Source organism: Choloepus didactylus, chromosome 6 (assembly GCF_015220235.1).
Source record: "Choloepus didactylus isolate mChoDid1 chromosome 6, mChoDid1.pri, whole genome shotgun sequence".
NCBI lineage: Eukaryota > Metazoa > Chordata > Mammalia > Pilosa > Megalonychidae > Choloepus > Choloepus didactylus.
In genome coordinates, this window is record NC_051312.1 from 138,993,858 (window position 1) to 139,017,164 (window position 23,307).

Genomic DNA, 23,307 nt, shown 5'->3' on the forward strand with positions numbered 1-23,307 from the left:
CAGCCACGCATAGCTCCTTGTATAGGGGGATGTAAACTCCTCATCATTCGGTCATGGCTTTGCCCAGTCTGGGGCTCCAAGGGCTTTAAAGACTAACCAAGCCAGTGGTTTTCAAACTGTGCTCTGCACCTCCCTGGCAGTTCTTTTACCCTAGATAGGGACAAGGGAGGAGGCAGGAGAAGAGGAGGAGAGTGTAAGCTTCTGAGTCCCTTTCCCCAGCCTTAACTAGAATGCTCCCATGTTTGTGTTTTACTTAAGGGATTTCTGAGTAATGTTGCATTTGAACAAAGTCTTCACTTCAGTCCAACCCCTTTGTTCTACCCAAGAGAAAACTGACTCTCAGTGAGGTTAAGGGATTTGCCCCATGTCATACAGCTGTCATGGATAGAGCCAGGGCCACAAGCTGCTGTCTCTGGTCCTGGGCCAGCAGTTTCCCCTTCCGTAGCTGCAGACCACATCGTCCTGCATCTGTATGTCCCAGCTACATGTCTGTTGATTGACTCATTTGTTCAGTGACTCCTTAACGTCTGCTTTGCCTGACCCAGCCCTTGCCCTTGCCCTTGAGGAGCTCTCTTTTGGAGGGCTCTCGCATCATCACAGCATTGGAGCGGTGGTGTCAGGGATGGTGTCTTGCTCATTTCCTGGAGCTCTCTGCATGGCCAATGTCACCTCAGCCATTGGCAGCCTTGTGGGCCACGGTGGTGACGGCCTCTCTATTCTCCCCACAGGCTCCACGCAGACGCGGCATATCCCTGAGGACGCCCCCAATGGTTTCCACCTGCAGAGCGTGTCCAAGCTGCTGCTGGTTATCAGCTGTGTGTAAGGGATTCCAGGCTCTTCTCCCCACCCTGCCGCCTTCCCTCCCCACCTCTCGAGGCCACTGGGACCCCCATTACCATTGCCTCTGGTTTTGCTTCTCTGACATCTACTCTTCTCACCTTAGATGGGTTGCTCTGTCTTTGTTTCCTTACTTCCTTGCATCTTCTTTTTCCATTTTATTCAGTACTTATTCTATGGTGGGTCTTTGGGATGCAAAAGAAAATGCCACAGCATCCAACCCTGTCAGAAACTCAGTTTCAAGTGGGTGAGACAGACAAGAAACTCAACATTATACACGATGGGACAAATGCTAAAATAGAGATGTTAGCAGTTTGCTCACCCATTTACCGGACACGCTGTGGCAGGCACGAGTAACTGGTACCCCACACTCAAAGGGCCCACACTTTGGCGGAGGAGCCAGACAAAATCAATGACAACAGTCCAGGCCAACTATGTGTTTACTTAAATGTAATTTACAATAATTGCCACAACATCTTTAAACATTAGGCCAAATTACTGGCAATGGTAGATGCTGGGTTAGGGAGAAAGGGAGTTGAAAGAGGTGAAGGTGGAAGCCAGGACACATGTGTCTCTGAAGTGCAGGTCCATGCTGTGGCCTGCCGAGGACTTTTCTAAACTGCTTGAAGCAGGAAGCAGCTAGGACAGCTCAGAACAGACCGCTCTTCTCCTTGGTTCAGCCCATTGCCTGGAGTCTCACCCCTTGTGCAGACAGGGGAAGGGAGGGAAGCATTGGGGGCAGGCAGCACCAGGCACTGGACTCTTTAGTTCAGTCCTGGGTCCAAGACCCAGCCTTCACTGAAGCGTTTTCAGCAAAGCAGAGCCAAGGGGGCACAGCCTTACCCAGGAAACACCAGGAAATTCCAAAGGAAGCCCAGGCCCAAAGTGGACAGAATTGCAGTAAAAAAAAAAAAAAAAAAAAATCACTCTGATGGTAGTCTGATGAGCAGAGAGAAGGAAGGGTGCAGGCAGGGAGTTCAGTGGGGTGAACCCAGGGATTTGCAATCTCAGCGTCGCTGTCAGGCCTGAGATGAGGGAACAGAGCCGAGAGACACTCGTCGGTAAAGGCTCATTGACCGTTTGGGTACATAGCTAAGGAAGACAAATTACTGATTTGTGCAACCATAGATGGTTGGATCATGAACAGAAATCTGGAACTTAGCAAGAAGTTGTCGGAGAGGCCAGCTTGCTCTAGGTTCCAGATGGTTGTGTCTGCATCGCCATGGGTTATCCAGGTGGAGGCGACAAGCAGACACTTGGAGACGTGGACCTGGACGTTAGGTGAGAAGTGCAGGCTGAAGCTGCGTGAAAGCCCTGGGCGTGAGAAAGAAGACAGGGCTGAGGGTGGCCTCTGAGGCTCCAATGTGAGGAACATGCAAGCCCTGTTTCCTCAGCCCCTATCTTTTTAAAGTGTCTCTCAAATTTAATAATGTACAGACCCCTGTCAAAGAGAAAACTTGACTCCCAGGTGCCCCTCTCCCCATCCGTTGTTGATGGCAGGTATTTTTTTTATTAAAACCTTACTTGAATATGTAACTTAAAAGGAGATTTAAAATTCTTCTGATGATAGCCTAAGAAACCAAGCTCTTTAGACAAATTAGATACAAAGTCAACCATAAAACCAGTAAAATCCATATTTAGCAACATCAACTGAACGTGATTCATGCTGTTTGGTTAAAACTAAATCTCTGATGTTGGGTTACATAGGTAGAAATCTCTAACCTCAGGTTAGTCCTGTATTTAAGTTCTTTCTACATTTTGTCTTTAATTAAGTAGAGACAGCCTGTTCACCTAAGCCACTTGTATAGAACGGCATTTACTAACTTTAGGACTTGGCTAGCTTTGGATACTCCAACCTTAGAATTAAACCCCACAGGATGCAGGCAGGGGATGTGCTGACGGGGCGCATGTGGGGTAGACTCTTTCCGCCCGGGTGACCCTATGTCTGGCAGCCCCGTGGGGCCATAAGCCTGCCGTGGTGACTCAGCCCGCTCACCGCTTTTCCCCATTTAGACCGACATGGTTCCTTTGCTGAGACAGCACACGGGTGTCCTTGACCTTCACTTGGCACAGATGGGCGTGCAAACACGTGCCCCTGCAAAGGCACTGAGATCTCATGCAGCACAATGTCACAGAGGTGGTTGTACAGACTGTTCGGTGTGCGTGTATACAATTAAAGACAGCACCATCGGAATTCTACACAAAACTTAAAAATTCCTGCAGAGAACCTGGAGACCCCCGAGAACACTACTGAGTAGCCCCAGGGATTTGCGGCTGCCAGTTGAAGGAGTACTGACTTACCATAGTGCCAGATTACAAAGGAGTCAAACAGGATCTCACACACACACATACACACATATACACACACACACTGAAAGATCTAAGACACTGTATAAGCTTCTCTTTCTTTGCTTTTCCTTCTTCCATCTGTTTGTTTTATCTTCCATTTTGGTCAACTTCTTTTTTCCTCTGTGTGCCTATTCCTCCTCTTTTAATTAAATAACCACCCCTGATGGAGGACCTACTCTTTAAGCCACGAAACAACCCCGGTTGGTAGGTATTGCTGTCCCTGTTGAGGAAACTGGGTTTCAGAGAAGTCAAGAAACTTGATCAAGAGTGAAGAGGTGTTTCAATGGTGAGCCAGGATTTATACCAAGTTCTGTGTCTCTGGAACCTCCCTTCACCTGTATCTTTATCTCTCCATCCCGTGAACTTCTTTCATAAAATGATGTTTGGCAGCCACTGAGGTGGAGAGCAGATGAGCATTTCCCAGACTCGCAGTGAGTCTCCTCACTGGGTCCTCCAGCCCCTGGGTTATTCTGCTGCCTCCCTGTCCGATTCAGCTCTGGCCCAGACCCTCAGAAACCTTAGCTGGTCCTCGTGTCCCCTGCGGGATGGAGGGAGGTGTAGGGAGAATGAGACTTTGCAATTTAAGGAAGTTTTGCTAACATCTGTGAGGCACAAACCAGGGGCTGAGCTGGGGATCCCACTGGAATTTCTCCCTGTATCCTGAAGTTGCGTTGGTGGGAGGAATCTTACCTAAATTTAGCACCCACGAAATACGAAGCCTGTTGACAGTGGCTTCCTCTTGCTACTCCCTTGCTGGATCTCCTCTTCCATTGTATCTTTGCTTCTAGAATCTCTTCGTCATCTCCCCTCACTATCTTCCTGGCTTGACTTACCTACAGTTTTCCCCTTGTCTGCACTTGTCTGTTTCTAACCTCTGCCTCCTCCCGTTTTTCTTCCTTGCTCCCATTAGGATCTGTTTCAGGTACTGGCTCTATGATTACTTCTTTTACCTCCTCATCTCTTTCCCTCTCCGTCTTACCTCTCTTTTACCCAGGCACCCAGATACTGGATGACATTTCTGTGCTCCTCCTTTCCAATTCCTTCACCCCACACCCCTCTCCATGGCTTCTCTGCTGTGTTCTGGCACCTCCAGTTTAAGCTGCTTCTCTCTCTCTCTCTCTCTCTCTCTCCCCCTCTCCCTCTCTCCCTCCCCGTCTCCCCCCTTACCCCGTGACCCCCTGCTACATCCCTCTGTATTATTCACTCACTGCAGTGCTTCTGATGACCCAGCAGTCAGGGACCACAGCCTCTGGGGGGGCGGGTCTGCCTGGCTCTTAGAGGGACCGTGCTTTGTCAGCTCCTGTCTCATTGCTGTGTGTGTCCCCCTCTGTCTCCTTCCTAGTCTGGTGCTGCTGGTCATCCTTAACATGATGCTCTTCTACAAACTCTGGATGTTGGAATACACCACCCAGACCCTCACTGCCTGGCAGGGTCTGCGGCTCCAAGAAAGGTAACCCTGGCTTCTTCCCCTTGCCCCGCAGTTCCAGCCCAACCCCCCACCTGGGCCCTGGCTCCTGCTTCCCTGGCCCAGGGAGTGGGCAGCTCTAAGAGTCTGTCCCTCGAGTTTCAGTCCACTTCGGATTTGGGGGACAGGGAACTGGTGAGCAGAGGACAAAGCACTCTGATGCACCTCTCTGTCCTTTAGGGGTCTGGGAGCACAGGACAGTCCGCTGAGTGTAACTCCGGCTGCTGGGGTGCCCCTTCTTCTACCCCACAGGTTACCCCAATCTCAGACAGAATGGGCCCAACTCTTAGAGTCCCAACAAAAGTACCACGATACGGAGCTCCAGAAATGGAGGGAGATCATCAAATCCTCGGTGATGCTTCTTGACCAGGTGAGACGCCCCATGTTCTCTCCCTGCCCCAGTCTTCCAGAGAAGGAGCTCCTTTCCTGTGCTCTGAGAAGGTTCACCATCTGCATCACTGCCCGTCAGCCCTCACCTTCCCGTGCATTCTTCTCCCAGGATGTCCACTGTTGCCATTTTGAAGCCATCTTAGAATGGGTTCTTGGAAACACAGGTGTACTCCCTTTCACCAAACTCAGAATAATCAAACATCATACTGGATTTGCAGCTGTAAGTTAGATAGAAGGAAGAATTTGTTTTATTTTGTTTGGGTAGCACATAGCCATCTGACAGGCATTTAAAGAGAGCCCCCTTTATACAGAGCTTTGTCTTCCCAGAGGGCATGTTTTCTACTCCCTTTTGATGTTACCAGCCCCTCTCCCTGCCCTTAAATGACTTACCCATCCAGGACACTGCTCCTCCCCAAAGGCACCACACTACTTTTCTGGGAACGTGACCGTACTTGTGTCTTTATTTCATAACATTTTTGCAGGAGAGCTGCCTATATTCCCCTTAACCAGATGCTGCTACTTAAGAAAATCAGCCTGGGGCAAAATCAATAATGAATATTTTTAATGGTGGGAGGTGGCTTCCTACTCCCCCCATCAAGAACTTAACATCTTATAAAAAGTGCCCCCACATGGTTGCCAAGACAACAGGAACCTACCTTTGCAGAATTAAAGAGATAATAGACCCAGAATTTGTCCCATTACATTGAAATTCTCCTCCTAAAGAGGTGACTTTCTTGCAGTCAGCCAGACCCAAAATGGGATCCTAATCTCAGCACTGACTAGTTTTGTGACCTTTAAAGGGACTTAATATTAATGAACTTCAGTTTCTTCATTTATATAATGGGAATTATCAGCATTGTCCCATAGGATCACTGTTGGAATGTGATGGCACTCATAATATTAAGTTTAATATCCCCTTTGATCTTAGCACTAAATTAAGAAGGAATCCTAATGCAACCATCAGGATCTAGTTTGATATGTTTAGAAAATCATATTTAGCTTTGGAACCACATTTAAGAAGGGAATTTTTTAACCAGAGGAGGGTAAACTGTATAAGAGGGGTTTGGAAACCCTGTCCAGTCAAGAAAGGTTGAAGGAATTAAAGATAAAACTCTTTAGAAGAGATGACTGAAGTGAGGGGTGGTTGCAAAATAGGCTTTGGACATTGAGGTCCATCAGGTAGAAGAAGGGTTAGACTTACTGTAAAATTCCAAAAGGCTGAACCAGAACCCAGGGTGCTAGAAGTTATAGGGAATTAGATTTTTGAGTCATCAAATAAAAACACAGACAACTTGTGGTTAGAGCTGTCCAACAGTAGAATGGGCTGCTCTGGAGGCCTGAGATCCCATCATTGGAAGTCTTCAAGGGATCACGAGATGATGTTTAAATGAGGGACAGTTAGACTGAATGACTCAGAGGTCTCTTCCAATTCTAGAATTCTATTTCAGGGTGGACCCCTTAATTGGATCTTGGAGCTATCAGATTTATGTCATGGTAGGCAACCCTACAAGCATTAAGATCTTTTTTTTCTTACTCCCTTTAAAAGTAACTTTTAAGAGCAACAGCAGCGGGCCACTGATCCCTACCGAGTAGAGGATTTGGAAGAAAAGAACCAGAGAGAAAAATGTGGTAGATTAGGGAGAGAGACCAAAGGTTCTCAAAGTGCATAACCATTTACTCGTGAAATGTTAATTGTCTCGTGTCATAACAGAGCAGCTTACCTTGAGGCAATATTTAAATGTGTGATGGTATGATGGGCCACTTTAGGATTCTACACTGGAACTGCCCCATTCTGACTTAGAAAACGTGAATGCGTCCATTTCTTAAAGGAGGCTTAGTTAATTCAGTGATGGGGATACCAACTCGTTCTCTGCTTGGCACCTCTGGGGGTTTAAGGGAAAGATAAGGCACATTTCCTTTACCAACAAAGATGAGACAAAGCAAATAAAGATTCTTGCAGTCAAGAGCCACAGTGTGCGCTATAGAGAAAGATGATTATGAGCCAGAGAAAGTTTGGATTTGTTCTGGGTCTTAACAGATGGATGAAACTGGAATACACAAGAGAGAAAAAAATCTCAGGCTCAGAGAACAATGTGGCAAAACGTACAAAGATAGGATCAAGGGAGAAACCAAATTGGCATGAGTAGTGTTCTTTTTTGGAAACAAGCATAAATGGAAGTGAATGCACTGATGTCCTTAAATAAATGACACCAGGGCCACAAATCCCTGAGACACAGCGAGCCCTGCCCTAGGGGTTCCCCATGACAGTTTGGCCATTCCCTTGCTGCCTGAGATGTTGCCCCTCAAGAGCTAGCCTCATTGATTGGCCTTGGCTGTCTGACATGGTAGGGGACCTGCCCTGGGCTGGTGTGTCAGGGGCCGCTGGATGGAGAAGCCCACTGAAGGCCCAAACTCGGGGTCGGGGTGGGGTTGCCTGTCTTCCAGATGAAGGACTCACTCATCAACCTCCAGAACGGCATCAGGTCCCGTGACTACACATCAGAAAGCGAAGAGAAGAGGAACCACTATCATTGACAAGGCAGGAGCAGGGGTGGCTGCGAAAGGCCTGTGCAATATATGTACATAAACCATATAAATATATATATATATAAATATATATATATATACAGATTATAAATATATATATATATTATATACAGATTTTAAAAAGAGATAATGCCTATGTACCAGGGAGAAGGAGCGGGACCGTCTCCTGTGCTGGCCGGAGAAAAGTTTTCCTTTGGTGGAGGGGCTGAGGAGGGCAGGGATGGCCTCTCAGCCCCGACCGCCCCCAAGCCTCTTGTCCCCACCGTCCCCCGTTTCCCACCCTTTCCCTTGCCAGCCATTCTTGGCTCTTGGAAGGGAAATGTCGTTGAGCCAAAGTTATGCCTGTGAAGACCCTGGAGTCTTGAAAAGAAGTCTCAAGGGGGCATTGCTAAGGTGCTTCATACCCTAATCCCCTTTTGATTTGTTTCCAAAATAAAGGGTAACCTTTTCGGCCCCACGCTTTGCTTCCCCAAGTGTTCTCTTGTGAACAGGAAGCTTCGAGGGCAGAAGGAGCCCAACCTAAACTCGGCCATATAAAGCCACCCACTTTATATGGACTGTCCCCTGAGTCAGGTGGAGAGGACTGTTGGAAAGTTTAGGAAGGCTGCGTTTGTCTGGTTGGGCTTTGTAACTGCGGGCTCCTGAGGACTCGCATTCTGAAAGATCTCCTCAGTCACCCCCTGCATCTTCCTCTAACTTGTACAGGGTTTGGACCCAATAAGGGCTGGGAATTTCTTACATTCCCACCCTCTTTCTCTCTGGTCTTTGCCCAGGCTGGATCTGGGTGAAGTGTCACTTTTTAGTGCCTAAACTCCTATTGTTTCTGTGCCCTAAGAGCACATTGGTTATTAGCCAGGGTGGGAGCATCTTTGATCTTGTTAAATCTCTTTTAGTGGTGACTAAGCCAGTCAGGTCTGTGGCTCTGATTCCTTCACTTTGAGCTGTCAGTGTGATTGCCAAGATGAATCAGAGTCCCAGGCCCTCCAGGATTTGAGAGGGCAATTGCCCTGGTGACCTACGGACTGTACATCTGACCAGAGAACACTGCCTGAGCAATCTTGGCAGTGAGCACCGATAGCCACATCACTCCACTGGGTGCCGGCATCACTTACTCTCAGTGGAGAAACAACTGTAGTCAAGGGAGACAATCTCTGAGACACTTTGCACATGGAAGAGCTAAGCCGGTGGAGACAATGGATTGGGCCGGAGTCCTGCCCTATGGAGGCCACTTCTCCAGTTCTCAGCCTTGGGGATGGGGGTTCTAGCAGGGGGAGGAAAGCCTTCTTTGGTCGCTGGACCCAGAGAGAGATAAGATCATGAAAGAGTAGAAAGAAATTGATTTAGAAAAGTGAGTCATCTAGGGCCCTTCCGGGTTGGTCCACTAGGACCTGTGCATGTTCTTCATCCTTTATGCACTAACTACTTTTTCTCCATATAATGATCAAAGGAGTCTTGCCAGCCCCAGGCAGAATTCATGGGAGATTTATTGATCAGGAAAGGATCATAGCCAATTTGGCAAGGAGAGCTCTTCAAGCTTGCTGGCTCTTCTCCTGGGCCCTCTTGATACAGGGAATGTCCCAGAACATCAGCAGGAAGAAAGGAAGTTTTTGTCACTGTTCTACCCCAAAGTATAGCAAGCTGTGTTCTTTCCTTGGAGTCGCCTGAACATCCCACTTTAGCAATTTAAGAAACATTTTCGACTTTTCAGTCTGTCTGAGAATACGGCCTTGGTTTTGACCTGAGGGCAGGATGAGAAGACAGCAAGATGCATGTCCAGGATGCCCCCTGGGGAGTGGGATGAAAGGCTTCGGGTGGCCAACTAGAATTGATATCTCCCTCCTACAAAATGAGCCGTAAGGAAATTGAATTAAGTGTAATCCTGCAAAGGGTGCATATGCCCACTGGCCAGTCGGTTACTACTCAGTTCTCCACCAGGACTTTGAGGGAGAGACAATGAGGGTGGACGCTCATGGGCCCCCTTTGGAGTAGCCAGAAACCAAAGAGATTCCTAAAAAGTTTTGAAAGCAAAAATCATAAATTCTCTAGTTCATTCCAGACATAATCATTTATTTAAATTATTAAATTTTAAAGGCCCTGTGGTGGGACTTTTGGGATGGCTTCAAAAAGGTTCTTTGCTAGGAATAAATTGATCACAGTAGTCCAGGCTACAGAGGGGTTTTCTGCTTTAGCTTTATCTCTCTGGAGAGGGTGGGGTGTGTGTGTGAGTGGAGGCACTTTGTATGTCAGAGGAACCCTTAAGTTTTCTGGTGATCTGAACCCAGGAGACAGTGTATACACATAATGAATGTCCTGCAGCCCACCTCATTTCTACCAATCAGGGATCTCTTGTGAGCTCTCTGCTCTAGTAATTTTTTGACTCTGAAGCTAGGAGAAAACCAACAACTCTGTTCACTCCCAACAAAAGCTCTTCCCCCTTATTCATTAGTCTCTGAAAGAGAAGGGAGCTCACCCTTGCAGATAAGTCCAGGAGTGAGACAAATAAGTAGCATTGTAAATTGTAACTCATGGCCAGTTACCCGGGCTGATACTGTCTGCAAGGGAACATCAAAACCACCACCTCTTGGGTTATTTCCTCTAGCCAGAGCTTTTTTTTTTTTTTTCCTTTTTTTTCCCCTTTGGTTCAGATAAGAACTCTGGAATCACATGAGAGTCTTTTTGCAAAGATTCATGTGGTAATACATTTGAGCGCTTACACTCACTTTCAAAGAATTTGCAAAGCTTCTCACTAGGTGAAGAACAGCTAAAGGGTCTAAACTTGACTCCAACTTACTGTAGAGGAACTGATAAGATTGGCCTCAGAGAAGCCAACCATGCCTGCAACTCTCCCTTCTTCCCTGCTCCCAACTTGGGACAAGGGATAACACCCTCAGCTGGTAAGATCAGCAGCCTGTCGCTCTCTGTAGGAGCACTGGACTGAGTCCTGGCTATGCCATTGACTGCATCTGTAGCTATAGACAAGTCACTCCCTCCACCTCTGGGCTTCAGAATCCTCATCTGTAACAGGAGGGGGTTGGGTTAGATTATCTCTAGGGTAGGTTCTAGCTTTGGCATTGGCTTGAGGATGATAGGCCAGAGGCTGGCAAGACTGGGCTTTCTCAGACTTAGAAAGTACCCTACCAGGAGGAAACAATCCTTGTGGGCTAATCTCTTTGGTATTCAGACGAGTAGCAGGGCAGGGTCTGGGTTCCCAGGAAATCCAGAGTAGTTAAACTTCTTTACAGGGTAAGAGGGCTGTGGAAGCCCGGAGAGAGAGAGAGACAGAGAAAGACAAGAGCCAGATCAGCCTTGCTGCCTTGCTCAGTATTAACTTAAGAGGGTGTTTCTTCCTTCTTTGGCCAAGTCTTTGGGCAGGGACGTTTCTTTGGACTTCTCCAAGCTAAGGAGAAGGAAGAAAATAGCAAGAAGGGCCCCATCTTAGATTCAGCCCATCTCCTGTGCCAGGCTATGAAGTCTTTCATCTATCCATCCTTCTTCCTTGCCAGAGGAAACACTGGAGAGAAAGCTTTCTGGTTCTAGCACTTCTCTATTGGCTCAGACAAAACCCCATTAGGGGTTGGGTTAAGGTGTGAAGCTTTGGCTGGAATCTTTGGGTTTCCTTAGAGCACTGACACCAAGAACCTGGGGTCACGAAGGATGAGAAAGACTAAGGAAGACCCAGAGACCTCATGAGGAAGGCTTTCTTTTCTCTTTGTGCCTCTTCCTCCCGCTCCCTGAGCTTAGACAGTGCCTGAAACAAACTAAAGGCAGCATCTATAGGCTGAGGTGGTGGAGAAAGGACCAGGGAAAGAATCTTTCTGAACTGTGTGTGGTCCCAGAAGGATCTTTCTGTGCCATACCATGGCCACGTTAGCCCTGAGGGCAGCCAAGCCAGCCCTAACTCCCTATGTCCCCCACCCCTTGGAAGAAATAACACTCTTCTGTCTTCCCCCAGGTAGCAGGACAGAGGTCTCCCTCCCTACATACTGTACCCCACTGCCCACTCCTATAAGAAACTCCAGAACCTTCCTTCCGGACTCTCCCCTCCCTCACCCCTTGTCTCTAGGCTGTGGGACAATCATCCCATTCTCCCCTTGTCCCCCAACGGGCTGGTCCTACTCCCCTCCACCTCTTTGTTTTCTTCCAGAAGATGCATTTTGGGTCTGAGAGGAGCGTTTTTCTGGAAGGCCGTCTTTTAACGCCCCTGCTTTCCTGATGTGGAGGCAGGAATTTGCACACGGTGTAGAGAGCTCTCTTTCCCTCCTCTCTGCCCAGCCTTGTTACCTCACTTCTGCTCCAGCCATGGCTGCAATGGCCCCACCAGCTCCCTGTTTTTGGTGTGGTGTGTGCCAGCTCAGGGGTCTTGGGCATTGTTCTCTGTCATGACTCGAGGTCCACAGCAGACTGGGAGCCCAGATCAGAGCTTTGGCTGCTGGTGAGAAGCATCTCGCCTACCAAGAGGAGCTGACGCCAGACGATATCCACGACACGTGAAGGCTTAAAGAACATTGCCGTGTCTTCCCTTCGGCCCTCCCTGCTTCTCTCAGCACAGTGGGACACTTTGCAGAAGCAAAATGGCAGCCTCTGCTCCAGGCAAGACAGCTGGCTCTGTCTGGGGAGTTGGCTCTGGGCTTGGGAGGCATGGGCTGAGATTGCACAGTAAAAAACAAACATTTTTTGCCAACAATAGTGTGTGGTTCTCCATATTTCCCTGTCCTGCACTCGGGGGCCAGACCACTCTGCATGGACCGGACCTTCTTCCCAAACCCATGGTGCTTTTATTTCCCCCCACTCAACCTAGTCTCCAAGGTGGGAAGGGAAGGGTCAGAGGCTTTTGTAGTGGCCCCTGGATACTCCTGACATGGGGTGGGGTGGGGTGAGGCAGAGGGAATAGTCCCGGCACCTGCACTGGGCTACACATGGGAAGGAACCCAGGTTGACTGCAGTCGAGTTGTCTGGCTGTCTGTATTTGGATCTATGACTGTACTTTGCCTGGCGCTGTGCGCAAGGTCTGAAAACTTAACTACTAGTACCTAGAAACATACAAGGCTACCCAGCCAAATCTCAATGTAAAGTAGCTAGAGCCATGAAAGTACAGTATGGATTAAAAGAAAAAAAAAAAAAAAAAAAAGTATTGAACTACAAATAACAAATGGTGTGCGTCTTTATTGCTTGATTCTTGAGTGCCCGTCATCCTCAGTGTTTCTCGTCTTCCCAGATGGGGTCACAGCAGGTCCTAAGATCGTGTGTGTTTATCCTCACTCATCCACAAAGGCACAGACATCACCCAGCTTCTGCTTTCCCAGGGCAGGGAGGCGACCTCATCAAGTGGAATGGGTAAGAAGTGTTGCAATCAGACTTGAGTACAAGGCACAGCATCACTGTTCACTGGCTGTGTCACCTCAAGGTGCCCTCATCCATCACTCCAAGGCTGAGTGTTTTTAGAGATAACATTAATAAAGGTGTGTGTATTTCTTAGCTAGTGGTTAGTACTGGACTACAATAATTTTAAAAATTAACTTCAGTATCCATCAGCACCCATGGTTATTATAGGAGATTATCGTGGAATGTGAATCCAAATGACAATCTCTTGTGGAACTTTTTTTCCCTTTTGGGGTCTTCACTTCCAGGAGGATGGACATTGGGAGACAGCCTTGCCTTATTTATTGCCTTATGTTACCTGAACCAATAGAGCTGGGAGCCGGTTGGGCACCTCCCCTTATTAGGTTTTCCTTGGATTTAGCTCCTCGCCACCTGGTTAGGAAAGTCAGTTGATAGCAGATGATGGGTGGAGCACATGTGTCACTTGTTTGTCTTGTAGCCCTTTGATCTGGGGAGGGGCGAGGGTGTACACACCTTTAGTGTATGTTTAATTATAGGCTTTTCGATGTATCTTTCATTCTGTGGGTATACATCCACTGATTGTGGGCTCAGGAATTCAGGCAGGCTGGGGTGGTGGGTGGGAGCCAGTCTGAGACTTAAAAAGCCTCGGAGAAGCTATTTGTGGCATTCACACATAGCATACATAGCAGATGCACATACTAAGTAGAGCAAAACCAGAGCAAGCAGTTTTTTAGAGACACTTTATTGGCATGGACAGGGTGTTTATTTAAAAACACTACATACAGGCATTGGGTTGTCGAGGGCGTTGGTGGTCAGTTACAACATTGCTAGAGGTCAGAAAAAGATTGGCTGTGGAAAAAGCAAGAAAAGCAACATGAAGGTGATTTCATGTGGAAAAGAGTTCCATCAGTTGCAAGGCTGTTGGAGTTTTGCTGATTGTGTTTGATGTTTCACATCCCTGCAAGCACTTGGCCTTTAGTGGTCTCTGTCCCCATATCACACACACTGTGCATCAGATACAGCTCTTGCCAAGTGATGTTGTGGGGAGAAAGGATAGAGTATTACAGCTTTGAGGTTTAGCTGGCCTGGGAAAGAGGCTGAGTCTGATCTATAACTCAACGTTGCCTAGAAGTGCTTATCTATTGGTCCTATAAATTCAAGAAACTAAAGAGAACTAAACTAAACTCGAGGAAGGGGGAAAACTAAACAGAAGAAGCTACCAGGTTAGAGTAATAGAGATTAGGAAAGGTTTAGATGATGACATTTTTCAGACCTAAGACCCTGGGGCACACTGAGGGTTTAGACAAGTGCTTGACACAGAGTGGGTGTTGAAAATGTTCATGGAATGAATGGATGATCAGATTAATGAACACAGCAAGTACTATTCAGATACATTTTCAGGGACTACATGAATTCACTGGATTAGGGACTTTTCATTTACAGAAGGAAGTGAGAGGAAGGTGCTTTTTTCCCCTGACCCCTTGCGTTTCCATGTTAAATTGGGAAAGGGGACCCAAGATATATTCTGAATTGTGTCCAGCTCTTGCTTCTCCCTCTTTCTGGAAAGGTACAATTGCACAGTCTTTTCCCTCTGAGTTAAGTCAAGTAGGTTCACAGATTCCGAGATGAGTATTCTTTTTGATCTAGTAGTTTGTGGGGTTTGTAGAGAGGAGAGGAAGCTACTGTCTCATAACTATTCACTTCTCTATTTATTTCCCAGCATTTTCCTGCTTTGAAAAATTCCTTTCCTACTAATATTTCTAGTTTCACAGCTAAGGAGAAACCAGAAACTCAGAGAAGATTTAGTCTGGATATGTGGGTGTTTAGGGAGGGAAAAACTAAAGGATAGTGCTTTTAAACCGACTGAGATGAAAGGAACAAACTGACAGAGTGTTTCCAGGCAGGACTTGGGGCTGTGATGTGAGATTCCGAGTTCAGCAGGGCACAGTGCTTACGGGGCCAACTGGGTTGAGCAATCAAGTTCATGGCTGTTAAGCGGTAGGAAAGGGAAGATGAGACCCAGCCTGGCTTGGCCTGTAAGTGAATTGTGTTTTTGAGGATGTAGTCATGGGAAATATCCAGCACCAAGACAACAGATGGGGTTTCTAAAGTGGTAATAGCCCTTAGGAACTCTTCCAAGCCCTTTAAGAAGCAACAGCATGCCAGATAAAGCTCCCAGAGCAATGCAGATTTAGTTTGGGTAACATTTTGAAGGAATATGGGGGAAACAGGGAGGTGGGTGAGGATTTAAAGTTGGCTGGTGATCACAGTACCATATGTCACAGTCAAGTCTACCAGGAAGAAGTTCAACTGCAGTTCAGAAGAAATAGTTATGCACAAACCAACCAGAAAGGGAGAACCAATATGAAACTGACTCTCAAAAGCACATTTCTAGCATCCACCAAGAATCAAAATTCTGGTGCTGTTGAGTGGAATTAGGAGTGAGAGAAGATGTTGAACACCTCAGGACAAACAAGAGAGACAAAGATGAGATAGAAGTTAAAAAATAACAGGAAGCAGTTGTGGTCTAAGTGGAAAGAGAACTCAACTAGGACTTGGAAGACCTGGATCCCAGTTCTCCACTTACCAGCCATGTGACATGATTTGGTAAACCCACTTAACCTCAGAGAGCCTCTGTTTCTCCATTTGCAACATGGATATTAATATTACCCATCTCATGGGGCTAGTTGTGGAGAAGAAATAAGACAACGGAAATGAAAATGTTTTGTAAACCGCACAGCCCTAATGAAAGGTATTAAGGATGAGAGTAGAGAAGTCAGAAAATAAGGAAAGAATAGAGAAGAAAAGAACTTGTAGAAGATAAATAAGAAATGATGGTATGGTACAGTTCAGCTTCATTACAGATCATTAAGGAAGCATCAAATGAGTTTGGGCTTGTTTAAAAAGGAAAATTTAAAAAGCTATCATACATACTACTTGATTACATGTTTTGTGCATGCTCCACTGGAACCCAGAGGAAAGTTGAGTCATCATAAGTAGCTTGCTTCTACTGCACGCTCTGCCAATGGTCAGCCATGTGACTGCAGAAAACCTCTCACTAATCCAGGCCTATTTCCTTAACTATAGAATAAGAAAAAATATCTATATTCTGTCTTTTATTATAGAGGGATTGTCTAGGAAATTACCAATGAGAAGAACCTTGAATTTACTGAAAGAAGATATTTTCTTCAATAATATCTGACTCTTGAATATATGTTCAAGGACTTGTTTCAAGTATTTCCCCACAGATGAGAGAGATGAAAAAATGAGCTTGTCATGTCAGCCCCAAAGCCAGTGGAGTATGGTCTTTCCCCATAATCTCCCCAAATCCATGGGACAGCTCTGTGACCAAACCCCAGGGAGAAGTCACGTCCATCTTCTCATAGCCCATAAAGCATTCTTTCCCTCTCATCACCAGGACACAGAACAATCAATTAAAATGCATGAGATATTAATTCAATTTCTTCCCAGTGTTCCCTTGCTCTCCTAAAATCTAGAGAGAGAAAAAAAGAACTGGACATTATGGATTCACAGGTGAAATACTCAGAAGTCATGTAGCCCATCCCTCCTCTCTCATTTCACTCAATTGCTTTTCATCTGTTTCAGACTGAAAAGCATTTTTCTTAGTTTAAATCTCATTCTCAGATGAACTCTCCTGGAGGATGTTTCAGATCCACAAATCTTTAAGGAAATTCTTCAAGTCTACCTCATATCCTTTTCTGACCTGTTTCTAGTTACTTGAACCTATCCATTCTCGTCTCTGCTTGTGAAAGTGCATGGCCATAGCCAAGCTCAATTTCAAAGTCTTTGCAAAAACAAAACTTTCCCATTTGGGGAAGTGTAAACTGGGCAGCACCTTAGGTTCACCTCAGCTCAGTTCATCCTCTTAAGTCCTCATTCAGTTGAGCCCTGAGTCTCAGTTGCCTCCTGTAAAATAAGGAATACTGCTGATCCACTGAAAGTTTGAGAGAAGGAACTTAGGAAGTTCAGTCACAAGGCCCATAGGGGAAAAAATGCCTCCCATCTATCCTCATGGCAGTATGCTCCCAGAAGAGCACATACACATATTATTCCAACAGGATCAGGAACATGTTGTTTGACTTTTAAGAGCCACTTAAATTGCTATTATTTCTTCCCAAGTCCCCTATCCTTGACTTCTTGGAAGGACTGGGTCCAACCCAGGATTTAATTACTTACTGGGGTCCCTAAACCCTAGGACCTGGGGTACCAGGCTCCAGAGAGCATTTTTGTCCAAGCTTACTGACCTTTCTCTTGTTGGAGGACCAAGAGGGGCATGCTTTCCTCTGATGCTGAAGCCAGATGGGCCAGGAACTTGGAAAAAGTGACTTCAAGGAATCCTAGTTCGTGACACTCTTTTGTCTTGATCTGAACTAATCACTCATGCTTCTTTCCATTAAGACATGCACTCTCTTGCAGCAGTGGAGAATGAGCTATTTCCAACCAGGTCGGGGTAGAGGGAGGTGCTATCTCCAGCACTTACACAAAGTCATTTGGAGCACGGGGAAGAAGTCCAGTTGGCATGGGAGCTGCTTGCTTGAAAGAGAGGACAGGGTGAAGTTGAGCCCATGTGGAAATGATGGCTCCTCACTTCTGGCAAAGCCTTAGGATTTGCAGGAGTCTGATGGAGTCAGGAAGTCAGAGGGGAAAGTTCAGTGGTGGGTGGATATATGGATGAATGGATAGAAGGATGGATGCATAAAGGGAAGCAATGTGGCCCCAGGGGCACCCTCCTGATGCTGTTGACATCATCGAACCTGGGATATTCTGTCCCTCGGTATTCAGGCCACCTACCAATGATAAAACAATTCACTGAGAATTCCCAGCCCAGCCCAGCCCAATCCAGCTCAGCCCAAAGACTGACCAAAACCATGATCCTTACAAATGAGGGAATGGGCAGGTGCTATGTTTTTGTCACCATGAGTAAGGAGTTCGAGGTGCCCCAAAGCTCAGATCACAGCACCCCACCTTCGAAAGGCTTGATGTTATATAGAGCTTTATGACTTGGGCTTCAATTTAAAGAAGTGCCCTGAGGATGGGATCCTTGAGTAGGGTAGAAATTGACCTAAATGTCCAAACTTAAAGCCACTTTCATTGTGGATAACAGCAACTCCGTAAAGCCTGCCACCCATATTACTTCCCCCTCCCAAGACCCTGTACATCACCTCAAGGCACATCCTCTAGCTTCTATTCTTCAACTGGAACCACAGAATTCTCTTTGTTCTCTGATGGGATGGCAAGGTAGTCAGACCTGTAGGATAGATGGGGGAAGAGAATCAGTGCTTTAGTACCCAGTGGTGGGGACACAGAGAAAAATCCTGGATCAGGGACGTCTACAGAACAGCTTGGCATTACTTCTAGCTCTGCTTCCCAAGGGAAAACTAGAATGCACCTTTCAGCAGATTAGAACAATGGCCTTATTTTTGTATTTGTATATGAACCTTCCTATCAGTAGTGTATGAGTCTTTTCTTTTATCCACATTGTCCTCAGAACTTAGTATTGTTAGATTAAAATTGTGGCCAAACTGATGAGCATTAAACTATATGTTATAGTTGCATTAAAGCAACTATCGTGTATTTCCCTGATTACTGACAAAGTTGAGCATCTTTTCATATGTCTATAGGCTATTTGGGTTTCTACTTCTGTAATTTGAGTGTTCATCTGCATTGTCTGTTTTTCTTCCGAGATTTTTTTCTCGATTTTTCTTTGATGGTTTTTTGTTGAAAATATCTTCTCTCAGTCTATTGTTTACCTCTAAACTTTGTAGTCTTGTAGTGAACAAATTAGTTAACCTGTAATGCAATCAAAAGTACCATTTTTTCCTTTTGATTTCTGCCTTTTGTATCTTGTTTAGGACATCCTCTCTATTCCAAGATAATAAAGATATTATGCTGTAGTCCCTTCATAGAAATTTGAAGTTTTGCATTCTACTTTGTCTTTAAAGCCACTCACAATTTATTTTTGTTTATTGTGAGAGACAGGGAATATATTTTTTTTTCTCTACTGATAAGGAATTTTCCTTATACCACTTATTAAACAGTTAATTATTCTTTCAATGATTGCAATGCCATCTATGTCACATGTTATGTTTTTATATGTGCATGAATCTATTTGGGGGCTTTCTTTTTTGTCTCTTTTAAATGCCTATCTTTTACTCTGATAGGTCTATAAGAAATCTTCAAACCTTATTAGGCAAGTACTATACCAAACCACATCATCCAAACATCTTGTTTTTCCTTTGAAGTGGTTTAGACCAGGGGTTGGCACACTATGGTCCACAAACCAAGTTCCAACCTGTTTTTGTGTGACGACCCATGAGCTAAGAGTGGTTTTTACATGTTGTTGGAGGTTAAATCAGGCCCCCCACAAAAGGCATGTTCAGGTCCCAACCCCTGGTCCTGTGGGTGCAAACCTATTTGTAAAAAGGCCCTCTGAAAATGTTATCATCAGGTAAGGTATGTCCAAACTGCACGAAGATGGGCCTTAGTCCAATGTGCCTGAAGTCCTTGTAAGCAAGAAAATTGGACACAGAGAACACCATGGAAAGAAGCTGAAAGTCAACAGAACCCAAAGGAGAAAGGAGAAGACGTCACCATGTACATTGCCATGTGACAGAAAAGCCAAGCACCAAAGATCACCAGCAGCCAGCCCCAGAATACCAAAGTCTTTGGGAAGAAAGCATCACCTGCTGACACCTCGATTTTGGACTTTCCCTAGCCTCAAAACCATGAGCCAATAATCCCCCATTGCTTAAGCCAACCCATTGTATGGTATTTGTTTTAGCAGCTGGGAAGCCAACATATTTTAAAGGGTTGTAAGCAAAGAAACAAATGAAAACAACGAATATGCAACAGAGACCCTATGTGGCCCATAAAGCCCAACATATTTACAATCTGGCTATCCCTTAGTTTAGCTATTCTTGGCTCTTTGGCCTTCCATGAACCGTTTAAGATCAGCTCATCAAATTCCTTGAAAAATCCAATGGGGAGGCCCTGCCCTGATCAAGATGGTGGAGTGTGATGCTTCAGGGCTCCTTCCTCCCATGGAAGCTTTGAACAACCAGCAAGAACTGGCAAAAACATCTTTCTCAAAGCTCCAGAAAACAGTTGAAGGACTGCAGTAACAGGGCAAGTGCCAAATCAAGAAAAAGGTACTTAAAAGCAGTAGAATCTCGTGGCACACTGGTGTGCCCCTCTGCCACCCCTCATTGGCTTAGTGTGGAACTGGCCTGTGCTCCCAGTATGGATTCCTGGCTTTGGTGCTTGAGGGAGTGGAGTAACCCTCATGCACATACTGGGAGCATTTATGTCTGGTCTAACTCACCATTCCAGAACTTACCATGCATGTAGAAAGAAATTCACAGAATGCTACAGAAAACTGTGGGAGAGTAGACAAGTCATGTTGACTAGGGCAAGGGATTGCTGGCTGTAGGACATACTTTACAGTGCCTGGAACCATGAGGAAACTGTTTCCTAGGGGAAGAGGGAACATTCAGAACCGTGTAAATGGGAGAACTCCTAGGGCCATAAATGTAGGCCCAAGACAAAAAGCATGTGCAGAAAGGCTCAGAGAGGCCCCTGTTCTTTGGCCTGGAGCTATTCTCTAAACTGAGTATATGGATAAGCCCTGAAGAAGAGTACTCACACAGGCCAATCTGCAAAGGCTAGGATACTGTTTTCTTTTGTCCTTCTGCTTCTTTTTTGTTAGCTCATGCCATTCAAGGACAGCTTTATCATAATACTGACTAGATACAAGCTTAAGGAATAGATACCTCAGAGTCTAAATCCAGTAATAACCCATTAAAATATCAAAATATACAGGTTTCAATGAAAGGTTACAGACAAAGGAGATTAAAGCATCAGAAATCATCAATGAGGAGGATCAGACCTGGAATATACCAGACAATGACTTTAGCTCAAAGAGCTAAAGGAAAATATGGATAAAGGAAATCAGGAAAATGATAGATAAACACAAAAAGAATATAAATAAAGAGAAGGAAATTATGAAAAGGAACCAAACAGAGCTAAAGACCATAGTAGCAGAAATTTAAAAATCCCTTGAGGGGTTCAACAGCAGATTGGAGCTGGGAGAAAAAAGAATCAGAGAACTTGAAGATAAGACTATTGAGATCATTCAGTCGGAAGGTGGAAAGAAGAAAGAATGAAGAAATGTGATCAGAGCCTGAGGAACCTGTGGGACACAATCAAACATACCAATATATGCATAGTGGGAGTCCCAGAAGGAGAAGAGAGAAAGGGGCAGAAGGAATAATCAAAGAAATATGGGTAAAAACTTCCCAAATTTAATTAAAAAAACATGAATATACACATCCAAGATGCTCAGCGAACTCCAAACAAGACAAACCCAAATAGACCTACACCACGGTATATAAAGTCAAACTGTGGAATGCCAAAGATAAAGAGAGAATCCTTAATGTTGCAAGAGAGAAGCCGTGTGTCATAGCGAACTTCAATAAGAGTAAGTGCTGATTTCTCATTGGAAACAATGGAGGCATTGAAGGCAAGAAGGCAATGGGATGACATATTTAAAGTTCTGAAAGCAAAAAATTTGCCAGCCAAGAATTCTATATCTGGCAAAACTTTCTTTGAAAAATGAGGGAGAGATTAAGACATACTCAGATAATCAAAAGCTGAAGAAGTCTGTCACTCGTATACAAGCCCTACAAGAGATCCTACAGAAAATTTTAAAGGTCAGAAGGAAAGGATAATAGGAAACAGATCCAAGTCACATGAAGAAATAAAGATCCCCAGTGAGGGTAATGACATGGGTAAATATAAATGCCAATACTATTGTATTTTAGGTTTGTATCTCCACTTTTTACTTCCTACAGGATCTAAGAGGCAAATGCATAAAATGTAATGATAAATCAGTGGTTTTGGATTCATAATGTATAAATATCAGAGAATATGCTATGTCATAGAGACAGAAAAGAGAGTACAGGTTGCCAGGGGTATGGGGGTAGGGTTTCAGTTTGGGGAGATGGGAAAGTTTTAGTAATGGAAGGTGGTGAGTGTACTGCAGTACTATGAATGGTTGAGATGGGAAGGTTTATTTTTGTATATGTACCCTCAATTAAAAACAAGGGAGGGAGAGAGGGAGGAGCAGCTAAAGGGACAATAACAATTACATACAATACATGATTCCAGATGGGATCTAGCAAGGGAGGAGGAAAGGTTGAAAGAGACATTATTGAGACAAATGAAAAAATTGGAATATAAACTAAAATCTTTATAGCAATATTAAATTTTCCGAACTTGATGATTGCACTTACAATGGTTACATAAGTGAATATCCTTATTTTTAGGGAATGTACCTGGCAGTATTAATGTTCAAAGAACATGATGTATACAACTTAAACTCAAGAAAACAGATTGATAAATAGATAGACCAATAGATGGATGGATGGATGGATGGATAGAATGATACAGCAAATGTGGCAGAATGTTAAAATTGGTGGATCTGGGTATCTGGTGGGATAGAGGTATATTGGAATTCTCTGTGTAGGGTTTGTATTTTTTTGTAACTGTCCTATAAGTTTGAAAGTATTTCAAAATAAAGTTTTTTAAAAATTCAATGGGGATTTCGATCAAAGTTTCATTAAATTTGCAGATTAATTTGGGAGAGAATTGCTGACTTCATAATAGTAGGGTTTTAGTCTCCATTTATTTAAGTTTTTACTTATGTCTTTCAGTCAGGTTTTGTAATTTTCTCCTTAAAGGTCTTGCACATTTTTGCCAATTTATTCGCAGGTAACCTGAGCATTTGTTGCTATCATATTTTTTTTAATTAATGTTTTAAATACTTAAATGCTTTCCTAAATGTTTGTCGATAGAAAACAGGTGATTTTTATATTTTGATTTGTATTTACAAATATTCTTACTAATTTTAATAGCTTGCCTGTAGATCCTTAGATTTCCTATGTAGATAATCATATTGGCTGTGAATAATGATAATTTAGTTTCTTCCTTTCCAATTCTTATACTTATTTCTTTGTATTAATTTAGTACACTGCCTAGGATCTGCAACACGATATTGAATAAAAGCAGGGAGAGCTGACATCCTTATCATATTTCTAACATACAGGCATTTCTCTGAAGTTTTTTCCAGAATACACACGATGTTAGGTTATCTTAGTAGCAAAGCTGCTATTTTTCAACTTAAGGATGGTTAATGTTTAGGTTTAGATTTTTTTGGTATTTATCCTGCTCAGGCCCTGTTGTACTTCCTAAATCTGAAGAGTTAGGCCTTTCCTGTATATTTGAACATCATTCTCCATTCTTTCTGTTCTATTTTGATGAATTTCTCATTTTTTCATTCATATTCTTTTGTTATATTCCAT

General features: G+C 44.6%; 2 protein-coding genes across 13 annotated transcripts in view; one reads left to right on the forward strand and one right to left on the reverse strand.

Annotated features, from left to right (window-relative positions):
• Positions 1 to 12,272, forward strand: part of GRAMD1B (GRAM domain containing 1B) — a 195,063-nt gene extending 182,791 nt beyond the window's left edge. For 6 of the 8 annotated variants that reach the window (XM_037841782.1, XM_037841777.1, XM_037841783.1 and 3 more), the window contains 4 exons: positions 729 to 819; positions 4,529 to 4,636; positions 4,904 to 5,021; positions 7,487 to 12,272. In XM_037841782.1, coding sequence (XP_037697710.1) covers positions 729 to 819; positions 4,529 to 4,636; positions 4,904 to 5,021; positions 7,487 to 7,576 — 407 coding nt within the window. In that variant the 3' untranslated portion in view covers positions 7,577 to 12,272. The remainder of the gene's footprint in view (positions 1 to 728; positions 820 to 4,528; positions 4,637 to 4,903; positions 5,022 to 7,486) is intronic. The other 2 variants (XM_037841778.1, XM_037841779.1) reach the window with 2 other exon arrangements.
• The window catches only part of SCN3B (sodium voltage-gated channel beta subunit 3), a 35,263-nt gene continuing 17,188 nt past the window's right edge, over positions 5,233 to 23,307 (reverse strand). For 2 of the 5 annotated variants that reach the window (XR_005217604.1, XR_005217607.1), the window contains 3 exons: positions 18,112 to 18,197; positions 17,194 to 17,736; positions 13,663 to 13,777 (listed from right to left, as the gene is read on the reverse strand). Coding sequence is in view for 1 of the 5 variants with exons in the window: in XM_037841788.1 (XP_037697716.1) it covers positions 18,134 to 18,197 (64 nt within the window). In the remaining 4 variants the exon portion in view is untranslated. Of the gene's footprint in view, positions 5,260 to 13,662; positions 13,778 to 17,193; positions 17,737 to 18,111; positions 18,198 to 23,307 lie in introns of those variants that run through there. The other 3 variants (XR_005217605.1, XR_005217606.1, XM_037841788.1) reach the window with 3 other exon arrangements.